The sequence below is a fragment of the Typopeltis vanoorti genome, chromosome 14 (assembly GCF_054136105.1).
Source record: "Typopeltis vanoorti isolate ZY-2024b chromosome 14, IOZ_Tvanoo_1.0, whole genome shotgun sequence".
Lineage (NCBI taxonomy): Eukaryota > Metazoa > Arthropoda > Arachnida > Uropygi > Thelyphonidae > Typopeltis > Typopeltis vanoorti.
This window is the reverse complement of record NC_143562.1, coordinates 77,647,673-77,672,393: the sequence shown is the minus strand read 5'-3', so window position 1 is coordinate 77,672,393 and position 24,721 is coordinate 77,647,673. Positions and strand designations below refer to the sequence as shown.

Genomic DNA, 24,721 nt, shown 5'->3' with positions numbered 1-24,721 from the left:
TCCACAGCTCAGTAAGTATAGATAAAGCCCTTTAGTTGAAAAGACCTTGGTTTGATTACTGTCAGTGATGTGAGGGGAACCTTTATCTGGTTTCTTTCGACTAAAGGTGAGTAAGCCGGTCTCATATGGAGGTAGTGGGTTTTTTCTTCCAGAAACTCAGGTTTTTGCATCCCTCAAAACAGACAAACCAGCCAGTAGAACACATGCAATTTACAGACAAGAATATTTAGAGGCACAGGGGTAATCTTATCCTCATATTATGGTTGGGAAGTCAAAGGATACTTGGAAGACTATGGGCACTTAAGTGCCTGTTAAAGCCACTGATGTATGGATTTAAGGTACTAAAGAGTTATTATCGTATTAACACTGAGGAGATTTTTCATATGGTAGAACAAGGGGAAAGAGCAAGGACAAGGGGGGGGGCATCCCTGGAAGTTGCAAAATGGAGTAGTGAGTAAAAGAGTAAGAAGTAAGTTTTTTTTGTGGAGAGTGGTAGGAGCATGGAATGCATTTCCTGAGAGGGTGGTGAACATGCAGACAGTGGTTGAGTTTAAGTAGTGGTATGAAAGACTTTGTGTTGACTTCTCATGATGAGTCTTGTGACTCCATGCAGGCCAGGAAAATAATAATAATATTAATTATTATTTTTTTCATCGAGGGAGGCCCTACACATCATATCAAGAACTATCCAACATTTGTGCAGTATCTATCGTACTTTGTTTGAACTCATTAACAGTCATGGCACCCACAACAGACTCTGGCAACTTATTCCACTCATTTACCACTCTCCAAGCAAAAAATCCAAAATATCTAACACCCTTGCTAACTATGCTCTTACTCACTTTCCATTGATGGCCTCTAGTTCTCCCCCCCCCCCCAACACACCTATTCCGAAAAATTTCCTCTGAATTAATCTTGTAAAAGCTCCTCAGTAATTTGTATGTCTCAATCATATCACTCCCTTTTCTGCCTACCAACCAGTTTCTGTAACCCACAAATTTGTAACCTTTTCTCTTAAGTTTCATTCCATAGGCCTGCTACCATCTTGGTCACTCACCTCTGGATCCTCTCCTCCTCATCACCAAGAAACCCTGGTGCCCAGATCTGCACACAGTAGTCAAGATTGGGTTTTATCAAGGCTTGATAAAGAGGAACAATAGCCTGTTTGTCTCTGCTCATCAAAGTATTCTTCAGTAACCAAGTAATCTGATGAGCTGCTATAGACACTTTTGCTATGTGCTCCATAAACTTTAACTCCCTATTCATTAACTTGTAAATTTCCTGGAGTACCGTTCCACGAATGTGGTATATATAGTGGTAATATTTTCACTCCAAAATGCATAATCTTACACTTTACCATGTTAAACTGATATCCATTCTCCTTTGCCCAGTCTGCCAACCTATGCAAATCATCTGTATTAACTATTGCTCTACCCAACTTTGCATCGTCGGCAAATAACTGAACAGTTCCTCTCAGATCCTTCCTATATCATTACTGAACAAATTAAATGGGAGCAGTCCAAGAACAGAACCTGCGGCATGCTGCTAGTCACAGGTCTTCAATTTGGACTCTACTCCTGAATAAACTGCTCTCTGATATAATAAAATGCAAATAATATAGATTACAGTGAAACCATAACTATCCCATACATTAAAGGATTATCATGTAAAATAATTAGAATTCTAAAACATTATAATCTTAATACTACTTTTAAACCACCTATAAACTTAAAAAAAAAAACATATTTCACTCCTCCAAGAATTTTCTCTCCTCCCTGGCCCACCCTAGGGTATACTGAATACATTGCACCTTTAAACCTTTAAATTACCTTATATTGGTAAAATTGGACACACAATTCCAATTTGTAAAAAAAAAAAAAAAAAAAAAAAAAAAAAAAGCACATTAAACAATAACGGTGGCATAAAAATCCAAAAGAATTTGGATTGCACACATTCAGCCTGGAACATAAGTCCTTTTAAGTTCTACAACAAACACTTACTTTAGGACTCTAAGAAAGTTACAAATATCGATGTTCAGAATACAAATCAACCTTCAATCCCTGAAATGTTACAACAGTGTGGTAGTGACAAATATTTTGCCAAATGAATACCGAAAGGGGAAAAAAAAAATCAATTTCCATTTTAATACAGTTAATATTTGCTAATAATGTGTATTATCATAATTTTCTTATTTTCTTACAATACGATGGCTTTTAGTTTTTTGTAATTATCTAGTGCTAATATTGTACATTTTTATGCAACAATGACATTTCTGCTTCATTTGTGATTTTTAATGTGTGTGTGTGTGAGAGAGAGAATAATGTACTAGCATAATTACCTGATATTTTCAAACATTATTAACATGAACCGATATTTACCACTAAAATTATTTAGTAAAAACACTATTATTCTTTATTTAGAAATGGCTATTATTAAATCAAGCAAACATCTTTGTCTATGAAGAGAATTATTGATCACACTCACAATCATATTATTGTCTTCATTTATTTATTACAGTATAGTCTCCCCATTTAATGGGGGTTAGAGTCCTGAAAATTATGTGATGGACAAGCATACACAAATCAAAAGCCTTGATGGAAAAACAATGGTAGTTAGGTTATCAATTATTGTAATTTTTTTAAATTTAAAATTGATGAGTTTAATTTAGCTTTATTATTATTATTACCCTAAGATCCCATGGAGTCAAAGACTCATCTAGGAGGTCTCTTTGTAATACACACAGCTCATCATACCAGGCCTTAACACATTCAAATTCTCTGCAGACACCACACTCTCAAGCAAGACATTCCAATCATTCACAACTCTGCATGAAAAAAAAACCCTGCTTCTTACTCACTTGTTCACATCCTCCTTATACAACTTCCAGGGATGACCTCTTATTCTCCCCTGATCTCCCATCATTTTATGAAAAACCTCTTCAACATTGATCCTTCATGTTTAACTTGACCAAAAAAAAAAAAAAAACAACTGTGTCATAAATGCTAAAGTTACCTCAATATGCACCTTGACAATAGGATAACTGCTGCCAAATAATTTGGTACAGTCAGATTTTCCCATCCCAGAAAATGTAACTTCTTCTGGCCACAAAAAGTATTTTTTAGTGTTTCTTCACCATATAATATGGCATTAACATATATAGCTAAGTCAATCATCAAGATTACTGGCTGTGAAGATTCATTCAAAGAATGTTATTTTACATTTGTTTTATTTGTGTCTGAAGTTCTTTATAATTTCTCTGTGGGAATCCATGCAACAAAAGACAAAAATCTGAGCTAAGTTTTCTTTTTTTGTTAAAGCAAAAATATTAAAGTGACTAAGCAATACTTGTCAGGTTTTCAGCATTTCTTGATGATAGGAATCTTTATATAGTTTTTTGAATTGAATGTGAGTTGGCCAATCTCATACAGAGGTCATCATCATCATCAAATTCCTGCCATGTACCCTCAAAGGGTGTACAGGATATGACAGTACTACATGAAAAAATTACATCATTACTAACTTCCTATCTACAATTTTCCTCCAAATCAGTCTGTTACTTGTCAAGACTCCAACATTATCAGATCTTATATTTCTATCGTCTAAGGCACTTTGTACCGTATCAATCCACCTATATCTTGGTCTTCCTCTGGGTCGTTTTCCTGCCAACCTAGCAGAGAACACTTGTTTTGCTAATCTTTCCTCTCCCATTCTATTTAAGTGACCATACCATCTGAGATTAACTCTGCTAACGCATTCCTGGATGCTGACAATGTCAAGTTCTTTCCTAATATCCTCATTTTTAATATGATACTGCCATTGATGCCATCTGTTCACGCCTATAATCTTTCTCAGGACTCTCATATCTGCGGTCTCTAGTCTTTGGTCAAGTGTTTTACTTCTGACCCAGCTCTCAGATCCATAACTTAAAATTGGTTTGAACACAGTCTTGTATACAGCTAATTTAGTTAATTTATGATGGTACAACATGACAAAATTTCATACAGAGGTAGCAGGTTTTTTTTTTTTTTTTTCCCCCCAGAAACTGGTTTTTCATCCTACAGACAGGCAAATCAGTTTTCAAATTAACTTTACAAATAGCAGGCATACAAGTATTTCTAAGATGATGGACTGCCACCTGTGCAGTTTCATTCATAGTTTTACAAGTTATATAGTAAACAATATATACTAATGGAGGTGGCAGGCAGTAGATAGTGCTGTGTGTTGATGGTAGTAGTGTCATGTAGTTGGAGAATTAAGTGAAACGGTGAGTTGTAATGGAGTAGTGTGCCCTCTATGAGTCTTTGAAGGTGTCATGAAAAAATAATAATAAGTACTATAATTTAAACTTTTCACTTAAAACATTTCAAAATTTTATATTATAATTAAAAATATTTTTCTCCAAATTATTACAAATAATAAAATGATGTAAACCATTAACTAACACTAACAGGATCATGCAGAAATGTCCCAAATTTTGCTGGCCGAGAGCAAATAATTTTGCATAATTTCCCAAATCAGTGCCGTACTGTTTTGTCCTGCAAAATTTTTTCGGTTACTACGTAAAGTATTGAGAAATGAAAGAAAAGGAACACTAACTGGACAGCAGAGATATGACAACTGATTGAAAGACATAATATGAGGAATATGTGGAGTGATGTTAGACATCTAGTGGAAACTAACGAAAGTGTGCAAGAGAACAGAATGAAAGAAAAAAGAGTAAAAGAGGTGATGAGTGATTCCAGGATACCAGTATATGAAGACTCCATAATTAAAGGACTGGTTACTGAAAGAGTCCATAAGATCTGCTATCCAGGTGGAAGAATGAGTAGGATAATTAAAGCATTGGACACGAGGAAAAAACGAGCAAGAGATTTAGTTGTGATTGTGGGGACGAATGATCTAAGTGGACATAAGGATGTGAAGGCAAATATCAGGAGAGTATTGAGAAGAGTGAAAGATAACAGGGTAGCAAGAAAGGTTGTCAGTGTTGCCAAGGTATGACAATGATCAGATTCAATCGAGAGCCAAAATCATGAATGATATGCTAGTGGAGCTGTGTGAGGAGATGTACTTTCCCTTATGGGATACCAAGGCAAGTGTTGCGAAGTCATTAGCTTCTATATATGAGTTGCCCCAGTCCTGAAAATACTTCAGGTGCAAATTTTGTTTGTTTACACTTGGATAAAGGATTAAACCAAGTATATAATTTCTTGGTATCTTTAATTTATAGTATAACCAAATGGAAAAACTTCCAACAACTAGTTTAAAGCATGCTTGGATGAGCACTGTGTACAATAGTATGTACCTCCCACAATGAGTCTCTGACTCCATGGAGGTCAGACAACAATAATAATAAGCTTCTCAATGCAATTACCTATAAATGTGTTCAAATGTTAGTCATATACTGCAAATTTCTCAAAGCTTAGGATTATAAAATTCAGCTTGTGCAGAAGTTACATGTAAAAGGGAAAAAACCTACCCCGGATGTATTTTATACATAGACAATTATGACAACAATACATTTCTGAATTATACTGTCTTCTTAGATGAGGCCATTTCATGTATCTTGCAAGGTACACCAACACCATTATTGTCAAATATGAGGAAGTAAAAATCCATACATGTGGTTTGAAAAGTTCTCGGCCTTGACCATAGATGGCAACTATCGGCATGATTTTTTTTCTAAGTTGGTACATCTGTCATAAGCATCAATATGAAATTGCAAGTCATCCTATCAAGTACTTTGTTTTATACAGATGTTTGAAGCAAAAGTGTTGTCTGTATCCCTTGAAATGGATAAAATTGAGTATCATGCAGTTATAAAATTCTTTGTAAAAGAAGGTTTAATGCTAAAAGAAATTCATTCGAAGTTACAAAAGTTTATGGGCACTCTTCTCCCTCATTTTCGACAATTAAGAAATGGGCTACCGAGTTTAAACGTGGCCATACCAGCCTTGAAGATGATCCATGTGAAGGACGTCCAAAAAAGAGTAACAACACCAGAAATCATTGATCAAGTGCACGATATGGTATTGGATGACTGGCGAGTCAAAGTGTGTGAAACTACTGAAACTAGAGGCATTTCAAAAGAACGTGTAGGATATTTTGCATGAAGAATTGCAAATAAAAAACTTTGTGCAAGATGGGTACTGTGCTTGCTCACAGCAGATGAAAAACACACTCGCATGAAAATCTTTGAACAGTGCTTGGAGCATTTTAACAAGAATAAAACTGATTTTGTGCATCGATTTATTAGAGAATAAATCGAGAGAACGAGACCTGGATTCACCATTACACACCAGAACCCAAACAGCAATCAAAACAGTGGACAGAAGATATTTGTTCAAGCACCAAAGAAGACAAAGTCGGTTCCATCAGCAGGAAAGGTCATGGCATTGGTGTTTTGGGATGCTAAAGGCAATTTGTTTATTAAATATCTTGAAAAGGGTAAAACAATAACCAGGGAATATTATTCCTATCTTTTAACCAGACTAGACAAAAAAATTTGTGAGAAAAGACCCGGTTTGCAGAAGAAAAATATTTTCTTTCATGAGAACAATGCACCTGCCCACAAAGGTGTTTTGGTAATAGGAAAATTAAGAGATCTGCACTATGAATTGTTGGAACATCCACCCTTTTCCCCAGATTTGGCTCCCTCTGACTTCTATCTCTTTCCAAAACTAAAACTCTTCCTCGCTGGTCAGCATTTTTCTTTGAATCAAGAGGTGATGAAGCTGTAGAGAGGTATTTTGCAGATTTTACTGAGAACCACTACAGGGATGGGATAATGGTGCTGGAGCATCGCTGGAATAAATGTATTAGTCTTAAGTGAGATTATATTGAAAAAATAAAAATAATTTTGAAATTATAATTCGTTTTTTCATTGTTAGGCTGAGAACATTTCAGACCACCTTCGTATGTTATAATAAACAAAAAACACAACAGTACCATATTAAATGCATACTACTTCCCCAATTCTGAATTCTGTGATTTGGTCATAATTCTATATATAAGTTATAATAATAAGCAATTCATACACATCCATTTATATCATCACAAAACAGAGCTCTCCTACACTGTAAACCTAATAGAAGTTTCCTAAATGAGTTCTTTGCAGACTAGAGAACAGAAAAGCTTGTCCCCATCATACGATCCAAGAGAGATCATCATTTTTTTTAATGTAAATCGCACCAATGAAAGACTGAAAACCTAAAGCACATTACCACCATGAGTGGTAAGAGTTACACATTCTTGGAAACACTGCTTCACAGACAAAATGTGGAACTTCTGGTACTAAGTGATTCAAAAGCAATCCTTCTGAATCGCTTAGCATTAAATTCAGCTTCAAATTAACTGAGCAAAGAGCAGGTGTACAAGTATTTCTGAGATGATATACTGTAGAAAAGGACCTTCTGTGTGCAGTTTTATTCTAGTTTTACAAGTTATATAGCAGCCTTCGCTACTGGGAAACCCTGATCAAATTAAGAAAAAAAAAAAAAAAAAAAATCAAGATTCTGTAAGATTCATTTTAAAATCAGTACTGCAACTTGAAATACATAAATACTTCTATGAGCATATGCTGTGAAACATACAAATAGCCATAGAAATAATACAATGTTCATATTTGTGTGGCACTGAGAGATTCTGTCTATCCGAATATTACAGGTATTTATGAAAGTTGATTCATAGAAGATATCCTAACAGGAATAGCAATAGAAGGGTGCAGCCTATACTGGTAGGAATTAATATTATTATTATATGAGACTTCCAGGGAGTCAGAGACTTATCGAGAGAGGCTATAAATCACCAAAACAAGCTGCCATACCTTCCCTTAAATTCATTCACACTAGATGCACTCACTACCCCTAAAGACAAACTATTCCACTCACTCACTCCTCTGAGAGAGAGAAACCTAGCTCTTATCCCTTTCCTCACTGCAAACAAACTTAACTTCCATGGATGCCCCAATGTTCTCTCTCTCTCCCCACCTTCCATATAATGAAAAATTTCATCATCCATTCTGAAGTTTATAGACCTCTATCATATCATTCCTCTTTCTCCTGTTAACCAGCGTCTGTAATCTACATACTTGCAATCTCTCTTCATAATCTAAATCCCATAAACCAGATATAATCTTTGTACCCTTTCCACAGCTTCTTTATCTCCCTTGGAACCAGGCAGACCGAATCTGCACACAATAATCATGGCTTTATAAAAAGGTAAAACGACTTCCTTATCCTTATATGTTAAGGTTTGCTTCAACATTGCAATTATCTTCTGAGTTATATTTGCAGCTTCTGCTATGTGACCTTTGAACTACAAATTTCTATCCACCATTATGCCAAGATCTCTAACTTCATCAGTTTCTTGTAGCATAACCCCACTAATGTAATATGCCGCTGGAAATCTCATCATGCCAAGGTGCATAACTTTACACTTTCTAACATTAAACTGATAGCCAATTTCGTTTGCCCAAATTTCTATCTTATTCAAATCATGTTGTAAGTGCTGTATATCAGTAGCACATCCCTGATTGCTCTGCCTATCTTCGCATCATCAGCAAACAATTGCACATCTCCTTTTAGACCCTTTCTAATGTCATTAATGTATAGATACACCAGTGGTCACTTTAAATCTGGCAGATTCACACCTGCTGTACTCCACTTTTTGATACTTCTCTGTCAACCATCCACTGATCCAAGTTAAGAGATGAAGGATAAATGGAGTGGCAGAGTGTTATGTTGAATAAGTGATAAGATATGCCCTCTCAGGGAAAAGAACTAGCAATGGTGGCTTTGAGAATATATATGGTGCGAGGTAAGAGTGGACAGGATATAATTTTATTATCCACACTTATTATGTCTTATTACCTACAAGAAAGACCCTACTTCATTCCCACTTACTTTTGATCATGTTCCAATATCATTTCAAGATCATTTACCCCTTCTTGGACTGACTGTCACATCCAGCTTATCTAGGCTCAAATATATTACATCAACAGCCCTCTTCAGCTCTAAATTTTTTTTTTTTTTTTTTTTTTTTAAATTCAAAACACTACTCCTCTCCTGTTCAACTCCTAGGCACTTTATAAGTCCCAGATCCCACCAATCCCAGAATACTATTTGAGTGATGCACCCAAAACAAGAATTCTTGATGATATACAGAAGAGCATGATCCATTGAATGTGTAAATCCTCTCTCACAGACTCCCTTTGGTCACTTTCCCATAGGTGCTCTTTTTTCTGCATTGTGCCTGTTCTATAGATACTTTAACAGGCATTATTCTGCTGACCTGATACTACCATTTCTCCACATTCTTCTAATCATGTAAGAACTAGAGCAGCCACTGACACACTGTCCAACTCCAAACATACCAAACGAAGTTATCTTCATTCCATCCACATCTGTTATTTTAAAGTCTCCTGCACACTGTTTTTAACCAATGAGTAAAATCCACAACTTTTTAAGAAACATATTAATAGATTACTTCTTTCTCCTTAAACACCTGCACACGCATAGTGCAGTCATGTTATAGGTCCTGTGACCCTTCATGTGTGGGATCATTATGTTAAAAAAAAAAAACAACAGCACAATGCTGATATCGTCAAGAGAACATTGAGGGTGGTGAAAAGGAAATTTTTAGGCAATTCTGCAAGTGCAAAACAAGTGATTATTAGGAGTGATTTTAACTAGAAATTGGACAGAGGGCACAGCATAGAGTAATAAGGAATGGAATTTCCGAAATTCTTGAGGGACAAGAATTTTAGAAATTCTTGTCACAGGCAGCATGCTGTGGAGGAACATGGAAATCAGAAGTACTGGATTTGGTCACCACATTGGAGAATCTGATTGTGAAAGAGATGTCATCCTTGCTCCTTGATAAAAAGTGACCTATTTGTTCTCCAAGTCAAGACTACATGTTTACTTTTAAGGGAATCTATGTGGAATTATAAGGCAGATGACTGTAATACTTTGAAATTTGCCTCAGGACCCACTGTTGCTGTTTAACCTTTGTGGCAATGATATTTTTCACTAGATTATTATTATTATCATTCCTGATACCTCCAAGGAGTCCGAAGACTCATCGCGGGAGGACATCTTCAACTGTCTCTACACCTTACCTCTACTACGAATCAACGCCATCTACTGCCCACCTCCAACACCACCACAACTAGTAATTTTTGTCTGTAAATTGCGTGTGTTCTGAAGGGCCGATTTGTATGTATGCGGGATGAAAAACCCGAGTTTCCGGGAGAAAAAACCCTGCTACCTCCGTATGAGATTGGCTAACTCACCATCGATTGAAATAGACCAGATAAAGATTCCTTCCGTCGCAACGAGAATCGAACTTAGTCCTATTCCAATCATAGGGCGCAATGTACCGTCGTTCTTCCAATTGCGCTATGGAGGCGCTATTGAAGATATTCAGCTGTGTGTGCAACACTGATGTGAAGCCAGAGGATTTGAATAAGCTGAAAAAGTGGATGGATGAATGGGGATTCTATTTAATGTAGAAGAATAAGTTTGAAATTTGGGATTTACAGATAACAATCATTTCAGACTGCACATCCTATGGGCAGAACTATAATAGGCAAGGGATCTTGTAATCATGGTGGATAGAATTTGAAGTTCCAGTGACATATCATAAAGGTGATAAAGACAATCTAGATGACTGCTGAAATATTGAGCCAGATGCTGACCAGCACAGATAAGCTGATAGGTCACTCATGTTGTTTAACCTGGAAATGGTGAGGGTAGTTAAAAAGTTATAGTCAATTTAAAATCTTTGGGATCTGTGACACTCCACCTTACTAATGCAGGGTTAATGGAATAAACAGATATCTAAAGTTAATAATTAACTAACTAAACTTAACTAAATTAAGTTTCAGGAGCCAGGGAAGTTGTAGGCTCCTGTCAGCTTAAATACTTCAGACAAACAGGAAGAACTCCCAACATCCATCTAGAAGAACACAAAAAATACATCCTTCATTACACTAGTCATTTTGGGTTGTATGCCATGCCATGGATACGGATCACTGGATTCAATGGAAGAAAAACTTCCCTCCTATACCAGAAGCAGATTTAAATCAGAGAGACTATTTCTGGAATCCACCACAGCATTATAAAATTTCCCAAACTTAAACAAATTTGCTACATCACACCACCAAAAATCTGGAAAACCATAACTCGATATATCTCTTTGTGCCCATGAAAATTAATCTAATTAATTAAATAAATTTAGTTAATTATTGGCTTTAATCCCGCGCGGTTAGCCTAGTGGCTTTGCGCTTCACAACCATATGCTTGGGGAAGGAGTGTCCCAGGTTCAATTCCCGTTGTAGACGTGAGGAATTTGAGGATCTTCCTCAGGCATAGCCAAGTTAGCTGGTCTTGGGCAGGGTTAGTAGGGTTTTTTCCGCCAGTTTATCTGGCGTTTTTCATCCCGCAAACAGGCAAACCGGCCCCATGAACATACGCCTCTACAGTCAAAAATGTACCCCCCCCCCAGCGGCAGACCAGGCGACGGGTCGGTTGGGAGTAGTACTAACAAGAAGTCGCATCTAAAGTAACACGCGGACCCTGCATGGGAAGCGGGAATAACGCGTAGTAGTAGAAGAAGAAGTTAATTATTGGCTTTAGACATCTGTTTTTCCATTAAATAACACATGTGATAATAATCAACATTCAAGCATCCATACCAGATAACCTTGTAGTGGATTTTGAGTGGCATAAACATTTCACCATGGCAGAGAATCACTAGAAGACAAACAAGGAAAATTAGAATTCAGTATCAATCCTATATATTTTTCTCGCTGTAACATGAGCATCATTCAGAATGAATGAAAAAGACTCATTACAACATTCAAATTATGAAACACAAGAATGAGTCATATAGCATGAGTATACTTCTTCGTATCTCAATCACAGTTGAATGAACAGGAGGAAAGCACTATTCAAGTTCAAGGGAATCAAGTATAGTTCTGTAATTCAAGGTTAACTAAAAAGAAAAAAATATATTATGAATGCTTTATGGCAATTACTTCCTAAAACTCAGAGATAGGAATGCAGTCTGATCGATTAGGATTAGGACAATGATGTAAGGTTTCACAAGTTTCAAGGAACAGATGATCAAATTTAAATCTACTGTAGTGAAATATCTTGGTCTGATTCCAGTGAACTCTATGTCTAGTGTGTATGGCATGAGAAATAAGGCCAGAGCCCTAGGGTTCTAAAAGTCCTATGTAAGATTCATATCTTGGATTCTGATCTCTGTAGAATGGCCAGTTCATCCAAACTAACAAGGCCAGCAAGAGCAGAGCACTTGAAAAATGCCAGAAGGATAGAGGTGGTAATTTAACCTTGGTAGATGTAGGATAGAAGAAAACTTCTGTGCTGGTTTGAAAGTAGTTATAGCAAAGAAGTCCAATGCAAAGAAGTCATGCTGTTTGTTCAGAAGTCCTTATAAGGTAGGGTATGGAAATCCTTTAAACAACGGATTGTAGTCCGGCTATAGAATGATAATTATTGTTAACTTGTTTAAATTTAACCATCAATGCAGGATACTTTATATGGAAGAGCTAGTAAGGCCTAATTGTTAGATCGGGTGTTTTTTTTTATATATTGATCCCATACATGATAGATCGAAGGACCTATAAGCACATCAGTGCTGTGTCTGAGGTGAGTAGTACTCAGAAGTTTATAATTTTTTTTTTTGAAGAGTTGCAGGTTGTAGTTATTTAAAATACTACTTGTGATAGACTTTTCCAGAGAACAGAAGTACATGGAATTAAAGCGGAAGAAAAAATCTGTTAGAAAGAAGAAGAAAAGCACATTTGGTGTGTTTTCAGTTGCAGAGTACAGAGTACTCTGGACAGCTACCACTCCAGTGTTAGCAGCCAATGCAAACAAAACTTAAATACAGATCCTTGTCATATTCCCATGTTATTATTATCATTTGTGACACCTCCAAGGAGTCCAAAGACTCATCGAGGGAGGGCACCTACTCTACAACTCTCCCTCTCCACCAACTACAGTGAACTGCATCTACACCATCTACTGCCCACCACCACTAGTATTTTCACAGACAATCACACAAATCCATGGCAGGATTCGAACCCACAGCCATTTGGCTGGAGAGCGGATATACTAACCACTCAGCCAACCAGGCCAGCAATGTTTTCTCAACTATCTGTCATAAAGTGAAAATCTGGTCTTGACAACTTATATTTGCCTGAATCCAGCTCTTGTTCTTTCTCTTCCACAATTTTTCTCAGCCTCTTTTCAAATATTCTTGCATGCAACTTACCTACAACACTTGGTAAAGAAATCCCTCTGTAATTCTAACATTTAACTTTATTCCCTTTTTTATAGATGGGAACTATGAGTTCTACTCCAATCATCTACAACTTGACCTTCTGACCAGGCCCTCTGAATTATAGCAGATGCTGAATTATGCAGTGCCTGCTATAATATGTAAGAATTATCTTACATATTATAGCAGGCACTGCATAATATGTAAGATAATATTATGTAAATAGACAAACTTGAAGTGTTTGAGTTACTACCAAATAATCAGAATTCAAGACTTTCAGTAAGAAGGGGGCAGCTTCAATTTTATCAATTTCTGGAAATAAAAACTATTAAAAAAAAACATTTTTAGGCTGTTATTTGAAATATTTTGCCCACATATAAGATACACGTGAATAAACAATTAAGCATTATTATTAAGGTAAAGTCCTCTTTCCTCAGAGCTGGATGAATTTTCAAAATTTGGAGCTGCCCCATTTTTTTGCACCAAATTGCATAAAAATATGCTAATCTAAGGTAGATAATTAAAATAAGTAACAAAATGTTGTTACAGAACTATTTATTACTACATGGGAATATATCAGAAAATATCAAACAACACAGTTTTATGAACATTACAATGCAATATTTACAAGAAATAATGAATATTAGTCTCAAAATTGTAGGGTGCAAGTACTATAATCATTATAACTCTACGGTGGAGCTGCCTCATTTGCACAACGATATATTCAGCGATTTTTTTTAGAAACAGTGTAACCGATAACCCAATTTTTGATCAAAAATTGAGTTACCTCCTTTTTGCAGCAATGCTTTCAATTAGCCTTTAATATACTATAATATGGTTATAATTGGCACTAATAAAAAAAAAAAAATCTCCCTTCTTCTGAATCATACAGTGCACTGTGTTCATTAAATATAGTACATTTACAAGGCTATAAATAAAATCATAACACTAAAACATGCAACTAATATGAATTTTCTCATTATAGCAAATACCATTATAGAAAACTCATTCACTATGAGAAATTACTGAAAATTCCATAGTATCAATCTTGTTTTAAAAGACAAGATACCACAGCAAACCATCCACTGTAGTAAACTATTCCTTTCCTATACTTCTAACCTTCAGCCAAAAATATTTCAACATCTATGAAAAATCCACCTTTTTACTTTAAATGTATATTTAAGGCTGGGAAGGATTAACCCTTCATTTGGTAACTAGTATCAAACAAGATGTTTATCAAGTGTAGATATGAGTAAAACTCATGTTATGAGTTTAATGGATATGAAGCGCAGCATACAGGAATAATATTAATAACATGCCAATATCTCATCTCTATAATAGAGGCACCATCAGTGGAGATGATATGAAACTGTAACATGCAGACAGGCAAAAAAAAGAACACAAGGGAAGTGGAAATTATTAGAGTTACAACCTAAAGGGAAGGACTCCCCCCCATCTTTTGATCAATAACCTTGTTTGTTATGCAAGGAAGCCTTAAAATTAGTCTTCCATATCCTAGGAAATGTCACATATCTACATTTCAAGATACTATTGAAAGTTTATTTTTCACTTGGTTAGACTATAATAAATTTAGTTTAATCCTTTATCCAAGTGTGAGCAAACAAAGTTTGCACCTGAAAATATCTTCAGGACTAGGGTAAGTTAGTAAGGTGCAAACTTTGTTTGCTTTTTTTTGCTTTTTGCTCACTTGGATAAAGAATTAAACTAAATTTATTATAGTCTAACCAAGTGAAAAATAAACTTTCAACATCTTTCTCTAAATCCAGAGTAATTTAATAAAAAGGTGGCACACCATTTGGCAACTCCTATAGGTAAAGATGACCTCGCCATTGCTTCTGCCTGGTATCTCCACTTTTGAGCCTGGCTCCCACTGAAGAGACTTCAATAAAGGTCGAAACTAGTCTGGGTAGTGGCTCTTTCCTTAATGCATAACATTATACATATCTGCAAGGAGATGCGTTTTGCATTATGGGAGATACTGAGATAGGAGCGATGTTAGCTTGGTCCACCTTTGCTACGAGTTGCCCGGTGTTGTACTACCTTACCCCAGTCCTGAAGATATTTTCGGCGCAAACTTTGTTTGACTAAATTTTATTCAAGATACTATGTTCATTTCAAACATCCGATTTTTATTAACCTGAATGTTTATAGTTATCGAGTCTGATGCATTATTTATGTTCTTCCAGACATATGCTAACAGCCTGTTCATAACAGTATAACTTGCAGGTGCAAAAAACATTGTATTTATTACTTTCTTAAAGAATGGATTTTTAGGAGAGTGAATAAGGAAAGCAAGCACAATATGGTTTTAATGGCTGTCAAAAACATAGCCAAGACTAAAGAAAAAGTACTAATTTTTTCTGTTTAGCTGTTTATACCTAAACCGCATCTTTTCATTGCATAAAATACAAAAAACAGGCTCTTGATGGCCAACTTCTTGAAAATGCTAATTGCATATCCCCTGTAGGATCAGTATATCTGATGTATAAATAAAATATAATAATTCTGCCATAAACTCTCACTACAGCAAACTTGTAGGGTCCACAGAAACAGTTTGTTACAGTGAATTTCTTTTAGCATAACAATATACCTATGGAGCTGTGGTTATAACTTTTCAGTAGTTAGTTAGTGAGCAACTTTGTAATAGCAGTGTTTACTATAGTGAGAGTTGATAATTAAAAATATTATATATGTGTATAAATATGAATTTCTTATAAAAATTTAAATACAGAATGTAAATTTGATGTATCACATAAAGTTGATAATACAACTTTATGTGATACACCAAAGCCTTATACAACTCATGTATCACATGAGTTGTATAAGGCTCGAGTAGATTATATTGTTTTAATCATTATAGATTACTGTGTAAACCATTACACCAAATGTATACGGTTTACATATTAATATAAATGTGTATGTAAAGCAAATACAATTACAACATCCAATGGGATCTCATTTGATATTATTATGTTATCTGGAAAGACAGCTACAGATACTTTCAAAGCCTCTGTTTGAAAAAGCTGTTGGTAGATGGATGGATGGACAGAATGTTTAACTAACTTGCATAAAGAGAAGCTGTATGATGGTATGCTGCAATGCCATATTGGTAATCTGTTAGTAACATTCATGCAGTATCACCTATTGTGATGTCTAGAGCATGTAATAATTCTTTATACACAATATTTTTTATGTTGGGACAGTCTGATGTGAGATTACACAAGTTTTTCAATGTGAACAGAAAATTCTTGTCCACAAAGGATGGCCTAGTAGGGATTTTATTTTAAATGCATATTGTAAAAAAAAGTTGCTGGCATTTGAAGATGGTATATTCATTTCAGTTAAAGGCTAGAAACAGGCATTTGGAATGATTGCCTGTAGGATCCAACCACCTGCCAAGTTTTAACAAACACTTGATAGAGACAGAATGAAGAACACTGGTTTTATACATCAAAAGGTGAAAGGCTCTCCAGCATTTATGTCACAACTGACATACAGTATGTGAGATAAAAATATCAGTTGTTTTTACTGAATATCAATCCTAAGAATTCTGTCATAACTGGGATTATCATTTGTCCTTTTGGGTCTGAATGGGTGTTGAGGACTACGTTTGGGCAGAGTTGAGCACATACCGTCTTTTGTACTAACAACTTAAATTCACTGGCAAGTGTCCAAGAGAAAAGACAGTCAACGGCTCATGGAAATTGTCTTTCTATGACACTCTTGTTGTAAGAATGGAAAAAGATGATCAAGTCATTTACACACAGGGCACTGTTCACTACTGGAGGAAGTTATGTTATTCAGTTAACTGTGACTGCAAATAAACATGATACTTAAAACTGAAGCTTATGAAACTCTCTCCACTTGGAGAAAATGGCAGAGGAGAGTGGTTCCCACTTGGGGATATTCCGTCTAAGACTATCGTCTTATAGATGCTAACAAAACCTCCAAGCTGTGATACACTTTCTTCACATCAAAGAAAACTGATACTAGATGCTATGTTTTAGAAAAACTTCTCTGATGTTTTGTGGTGATGATGAGGTATGATGAGCAGACTTTTGATGAATGTATTTTAGTAGGTTTTCGATAGACACTTGTAGACAAAGTACCAGAGGATATGTGTGTAAGGAGGATGTCCAAGAATGGTAAACCACCTCTCAAAAAATTGTCATTATCAAAACTTTAATTAATAGAGCCCCCATAAAGTGCGCTCCTCTCCATCAACCTTAAAACAAGAACTTTTCACTATAAAAAAGTTAATAGAATCTAATGCTTACAACCCTAATCAGATCCAACAGATAATTGACTCCTATGTTCCAACACCTCAACATTCTTCAACAAACTGCAGAGTTCCAATCCCTTACATTTCAGGCATCTCAGAACCTATAGGCAGAATTTTGAAGAAGTATCATCTTATTCCCACATATTTTCCTATCAACAAAATTTCTCACTTGTTGCCATCTACAAAAGACAAACTGTCACCTCTATCATTGGCTGGTGTTTACCAGATTCCATGTGAATGCAATTTATCCTATTTTGGACAAACAGGCCGTTCTGTGGAAAAAAGAATGAAGGAACATCAATATTATATCGAATACATGAAACCTCATAAGTCTGGTCTAGCACAACATAGCATTGACACTAATCTTAATATCCAGTGGGATAAAGCTTGTCTTCTTCACAGATGCAAGTTTAAATACGAATGCCTTTTTAAAGAAAGTTGCGAAGCCCTCTTACATCGGCCAAATTTAAATCTAAATGACTGTCTCTTTCTCTCCCAAAAGTTTGGGAGACTCTTATTTTATGTAACCATCAATGAAATAATTATCTTTAAGAATTATTTAATATTTAGTAATTAATCTTCTAGCACGTGGCAACAATTTAATTGATGATCCACCGAGTGTTCTGTACTTTGTATTCTATTCCTTTAACTGTTTGTTCTACACTGAGGATGTACTGTTACTTTCAGTACGAAATATTTGTACCTTTATTTAATTAAAGTTATTATTGTGGTCTATACATGTTCCATTATTAATTAGTATATTGGTTAGATGGATCAGAGACTGAATTTCTGAATGATACCAGCAGGTTATGTATGATGGAACAGTGTCTCATAAAAGGAGGGTGACCAGTGGTGTGCTCCCACAGTTCTGTTCTTAGGCCCTCTGCTGTTTAATTTGTTTGTAAACAATATATCATGTGGACTGACTGGGGATCTTCAGTTTTTTTGCTGATGATGCAAAGATGGGAAGAATTATAAGTAGCACTGTTGATGTTAATTCCCTTCAGGAAGATTGGAATAGACTTTTTACTTGGACAAAGGAGTGGGGGTTGTAGTTTTAATATCAATAAGTGCAAGGTGTTGCATTTTGGAGTGCAGAAATATAAGGCTGCGTACTATATCGATGGTACCGTACTGCAGGAAGTGAATGAGATTAGAGATTTGGTAGTGATGGTTGACAGTAGACTGAAGTTTAAAGGACATATTGCTAGTGTTGCAAAGGCTGCACATCATAGTGCTGCTATGATAAGAAGTACTCTAACACGTAGGGATAAGAAAGTGGTTGTGCCACTGTATAAGGTATTGGTCAGATCAGACCATACTTGGACTATTGTGCTCAGATCTGGTCACCTGGTTTTCAATGTGATGTGGAGACATTGGAGAGGGTCCAGAGATGAGTGACTAAGACAATGTCGGGACTTTGGAGTGTTGGCTATGGAGAGAGGTTGAAGAAAAATGTGGATTGCAGAGTTTGGTGGATAGGAGGAAAAGAGGTGATATGATAGAGACATTTAAGTTAGTGAGAGGATTATATCAGATTAATCCAGAGGTGATTATAAAAAGAGTAGAAGGTGAGAGGGGAAGAACCAGAAGTCATCCCTGGAAGTTATGTAAAAGTGTGGTTAAGAGAGGGTGTGAGTAGATTTTTTACATGGAGAAATGTCAATGAATGGAATGCATTACCAGAATGTGTAGTTAATACAAGGAGTGTTAAGGATTTTAAGATTCTATATAATAAATATGTTGTCAGTTGAATGAACCTCCCATGATGAGTCTGCCGATTCCATGGAGGATATAATAATAATAATTTCTTTTCAAGTGTAATATACTTTATAACCCAGCAAATAAAACTTTCTACAACTATATCTGCCATTCTATATGTTAGCATGTATTATTCTAATCACTGTAAAAAATTCTTTGCATGGTTTTTGTGGTTTGAAGAAATGAAATAAAATAAAATAAAGAACCTGTCTTTCCCTGACAACTGTAAATTCAAACTGGAAATTGTTATTTCTTATCTGATTAAAAAATTTATATAATGCTATTGCAGTGACTAATATAGCAAACATATTATTGAATCCTATAATATGAAACAAAGAAAACTGCTTTGATAAATGAAGAATGACAATCACTTACAAAACTGAAACTTAATAATCACTCACCTGTATTTCATTGTTTAGATTTGTAAGGTAGCCACAATTAAGAGCACTTGTTAATTAATATTGTGCATAAAAATAAGCTTGAACTCAGACTTTCAATTCTAAGAACTAAAAGACTGTTCTCATCAGTATTTTTTTTTTTTTAACTCCTGCAGTTTTCAGGAGATAAATGGTGTTTCAAGTTCAAAGTATGCGCCTTACTTGTCATATCAGGCAGTACCAACTTTTACAATTTAAGATATCCCATTATATGTATTACCTGACTCCATCCTTAATGTTAACCAGCTCTTAACTGTGTCCATCCTGAAAATGATCTGGATATTGTTGAGAGAAAACAGTTGCAACACGAAAATCACAAACAGACATAAACATACAACAAAACTGAGAATGTCCATGCAGTTTGTTAAACTACATGCAGTTTGAAGCAGGAATGTCATTTGCATGAAATGGTAATCTCACAACCACAGTGTACAGTGTATACTAACCAAAACTACTTTGACTATGAGATGATTTTCATATTCTTCTTCTTGCTTATAGTTCTCTGAAGAGATAGAAAGTTACAAAAGGAAATTTAGCAAGAGGAAAACAAAAATGATGAAAAAAAAGCATCACCTTAATTTTATTGGCATTTTATTCAAAAAAAAAACACTTTTGAAAATGCACACTTGTAACCATTCAAATAAGCTGTGATCCAAAGAACAGCATAATTAAAGTGAATTTTAGCAAACAGTTGGTATTGTGCATTTCAGAAATAAAATGAAAACTAAGATATTAATTAAATTTTATTTTCTTTGAATGGTCATAATTGATTGAATTAAAAACATTAAGCAGTAGCAAAATCAGAATGTTCAGTACCCAGTGTGTGTGTGTGTGTGTGTACATACACAGAGAATATGAGTGCATGTTTTATATATATAAATATATTCACACAGAGAATATGTATGTATGTTTTACACACACACACACACACACACACACACACACACACACACACACACACACACACACACACACACACACACACACACACACACAGAATATGTATGCATGTTTTATACACACACACACATATATATACACACATACACAAAGAATATGAGTGCTTATTTTACACACACATACACAGTATGTTGTGTTGAGAAGTAAAATGCCTTACTGAGAATAAAGAAATTTTAAATGACAATGATGTGGAGTTAATTTCTATTAAACCATATGCTAGATATTTACTTGCTAATGAATAACTATAATAAATTAACAATGTCAAATCAATAAATTTTTAATATATTACATACTATAAAAATTATTCCCAGTAAAACAACTTACACAACACACTTCATATATATCTGTACACACACACACACACACACACACACACACACACACACACACATGCAACATGCACAGAACTAAGCAAATGAATATGCATATATGCACACTATATATATAGTACAAACCAGAACTAATTTGATTATCAGATGATTCTGGTAGGTTTCCTCTAGTCTATAGTTTTCTGTAAAACAAGATACAGTTGTTAGCATTGGCTCTGTCGTGTAAAGATATACACTATACACTAGAAGTATTGGAATAGTATCTTCAAAATAGGAAACTTCGCATTCCATATTTTATTTGTTGTTAGGCATAACAAGCAATGTGTCATGTGGTTTTTGGAAATGTAGACAGAATCTGATGGATAACTGTATTCCACTATTACAGTCAGTTCTTAATTAAACTGGAATAGTTACTGACTACCATGGGAATGAGGGAGGAGGGAAATTTCATATTTTTGATATACTACTTTTGAGCATACAAAAATAAAAAATGAGAATGCTCTAAGAAACTGCACCTTCACAACAGGAAAACAAAGTATCCCATGTTTTATTCACTGTTATTCATAAGAGACCATGTGAGTTTAGGAAATAGTCAAGTGGAATGCTGTGTTTTCAGTGTCAAACACTGAGCTGTTAACACTGGAATGAAAATTGGGAGGGAAGGAGATTAAAGTTATTTATAGATCAGCTTCACTGTCATTCTAATGATTAAAATAAGTCACTGCACATCACATAAAAAAACCATATATATAACATTGATGATGAACAATCTAGAACTGAAACCACCAAAAAGTGAGTGTATAAAATTAATATAATAACTGAGTGAAACAAAACAGACATAACTCAACATTTCAGCAGATTTTTAAAACTATCTTTATCAAGAATATACACTACAAATACATCAACACACGCAGTCTAGAGGTTTAAATATTTTCTTGTGTTGTACTGACTGCCATGCTTTTGGTAATTTAATTCCATCACCTTTGTTTACATTACTGGCATGTTTCAATACCTTAGTGTCCTCCAGAAGCAGTCATTCAGATTGGAATTTTGGTCTATACTTAGCAATGTGTCAGTGAAGTGTTCCTCATTAACTGCATGTGAGACAACACCTGACTAACGGATAGCAGCTCTATATAGGCTTTTCTGTTCTATTGAACACATAAGTCAAGTTATGGGGATGTCGTATCCTGAAAAGTCACTAGTGGTGTGCCGCATGAGTCAGTTTTGGGGCCATTGTTGTTCAATTTGCATGTTAATGATATTGGGATGGGTTTAACTAGTGATATACAGCTGTTTGCAGATGATGCAAAACTGGGGAGAGCAATGCAGAGTCAAGCAGGTGTTATGACTTTGCAAGAGAACTTGAATAGATTGCATGAATGGGCTGGTAAGTGGAACTGTCAGTTCAATGTTGCAAAGTGTATGGTTTTGAGATTTGGTAAGCAACAATGGAATGTGAAAAATACAATTGTTGGGCAAACTTAAAGTAGAGGAGATGAGCGATTTATGAGTGATGGTGGACAAGAACGTGAAATTGAGGGGCCACATTGCACAAGTTATGAAGACATCACATCGGACAATGGCAATGATGCGGAGGACTCTGACATGCAGAGAGGTTATGATTCCATTGTATAAGGCCTTGATCAGGCTTCATATGGATTACTATGCACAGATTTGGTCGCTGGGTTTTCCTGGTGATGATGATATGTTGGAAAGGGTCCAGAGAAGATTCACAAAGGTGGTCAGTGGTCTTTGGAATGTGCAGTACGAGGACAGATTGAAAGAATGTAAGTTGCAGAGCCTTGTGAATAGGAGGAGGGGGGGGTGGATATGATTGAGACATAAGCTAGTCAGGGGTTGTTATCAAGTTGACATGGAAGAGATTTTTCATAGAATGGGGGAGAGGGAGTAGAACAAGAGGAGGCCATCGCTGGAAACTGTATAAGGAGAGTGTGAGTAGAGGAGTGAGGAGTAGGTTCTTTGCATGGAGAGTGGAATGCATTGCCTGAATGTGTTGTGGGTGTAGACACATTGAATCAGTTTAAAGTATGGTTGGATAAGCATTGTGTGCAATAGTGTCTACTCTTCCCATGATGAGTTTCTGATTCCATGGAGGTCAAATGTTAATAATAAGTGATGTTCTTCCAGTTTCACCAATGTTGGAGACACCACATTTACAGATGATCCTATATACACAGGAAAGTAAAACAGGTATTGTCGGCATTTTTTTGCTGATGCCTTTTAAATTGGGCAGGAACATACAAACTTGGTGTTTTTGTAAGGATGGCTAAAGAGGTACTGTTTTATCTAATTACAGGGAGGGGTTGTTGTTGTTGTTGTTAAATCCATTTTGTTCATTCCATAGACCTATCATAACCTTGTCACCAGCCTTTGGATCCTATAAATTAAAGATACCAAGAAATATCATTCTTGTTTTCATCCTTTATGCAAGTGTAAGCAAACAAAGTGTTTGTGCTTGAAGTAACTTCACAACTGGGCTATTTGTATATAGAGGCTAATGACTTCACATTAATTGCCTTAGTATCCTGTAGTTGTGAAGTTACTTCAAGCACAAACTTTGTTTGCTTACACTTGGATAAAGGATGAAAACAAGAATATAATTTCTTGGCATCGTTAATTAATAGTATAATCAAGTGAAAAAACTTTCAATACCTTTGGATTCAATTCTCTCTGCCATTTTCTCATTCCCAAGGAATCTAAGCAACCATAACAACTATAAGTTCCCTATCCCTGCTTATCAGCGACTTCAACATACAGATATCTGATGATCTGTCCAGCCATCTCCTGCAGAGCAGTTCCATCAAGGTAGTATTGCTGTGATCTTTTTATCCCCAAACCCATGACAATACATTTAGCCACATTAAAATGGCAGCCATTATCATTTGTCAATACTGCAAATCAATTTAATCATTCTGCAGGATCTTTAAATCTTCATTAACTGTTGCTCATCAGTTTTGTGTCATCAACATACAACTGAATATTTCTCCTTTCCCAAATCATTTCCTTTATCACTGGTGTACAAATTAAAGCAATGCCCTGCAGTACACCCCTTATCCTAGATTCAATTTCTCTATACACTTTTCTGTAATGCCTATCCCTCGGCCATCCTCTTATACATATCACTAGCTTCTTACCCATCTCCATATGCTTCAATTCATGTAACAAAGTTCTTATGTCATATCAAATCCTTTGGAAAGTACAGTAGTATCACTGTGTAGCCATTTATTTTATCCAAACCAATTGTCACTTTATCATAAAAATAGTGATCAAATTACTATTTGATCATTATTTTTATGGCAAGACATATCCTTTTGATCTCTCATACCTCTCTTTCTCTCCCTTCCTTGGCTTCTCTACTATACTACTTTCCAGGCATCTTTCGAACTGTTCTATCTCATGCAATGTGAAGAACTGCATGTAAGTATGCTACACCTCTCGTTCTCTTCATTTTCACTGTTACTACCAGTCTTGTTCTCCTTCCACCAATCTTTCACTCTTTGCAACAAATACGTCTCACACACATACTATAGCAAACAAGATTCTAGATGTTAAATTCACCTGTCATTATTTTATTATGTATCAGTTCTTTAATGAAC

General features: G+C 35.5%; 1 protein-coding gene across 1 annotated transcript in view; it reads right to left on the bottom strand.

Annotated features, from left to right (window-relative positions):
- LOC150099691 (anoctamin-8-like) overlaps nucleotides 1–24,721 on the bottom strand; it is a 416,071-nt gene that overhangs the window by 166,979 nt on the left and 224,371 nt on the right. The window contains exon 9 of the mRNA XM_090403618.1: nucleotides 20,259–20,314. Coding sequence (XP_090259744.1) covers nucleotides 20,259–20,314 — 56 coding nt within the window. The remainder of the gene's footprint in view (nucleotides 1–20,258; nucleotides 20,315–24,721) is intronic.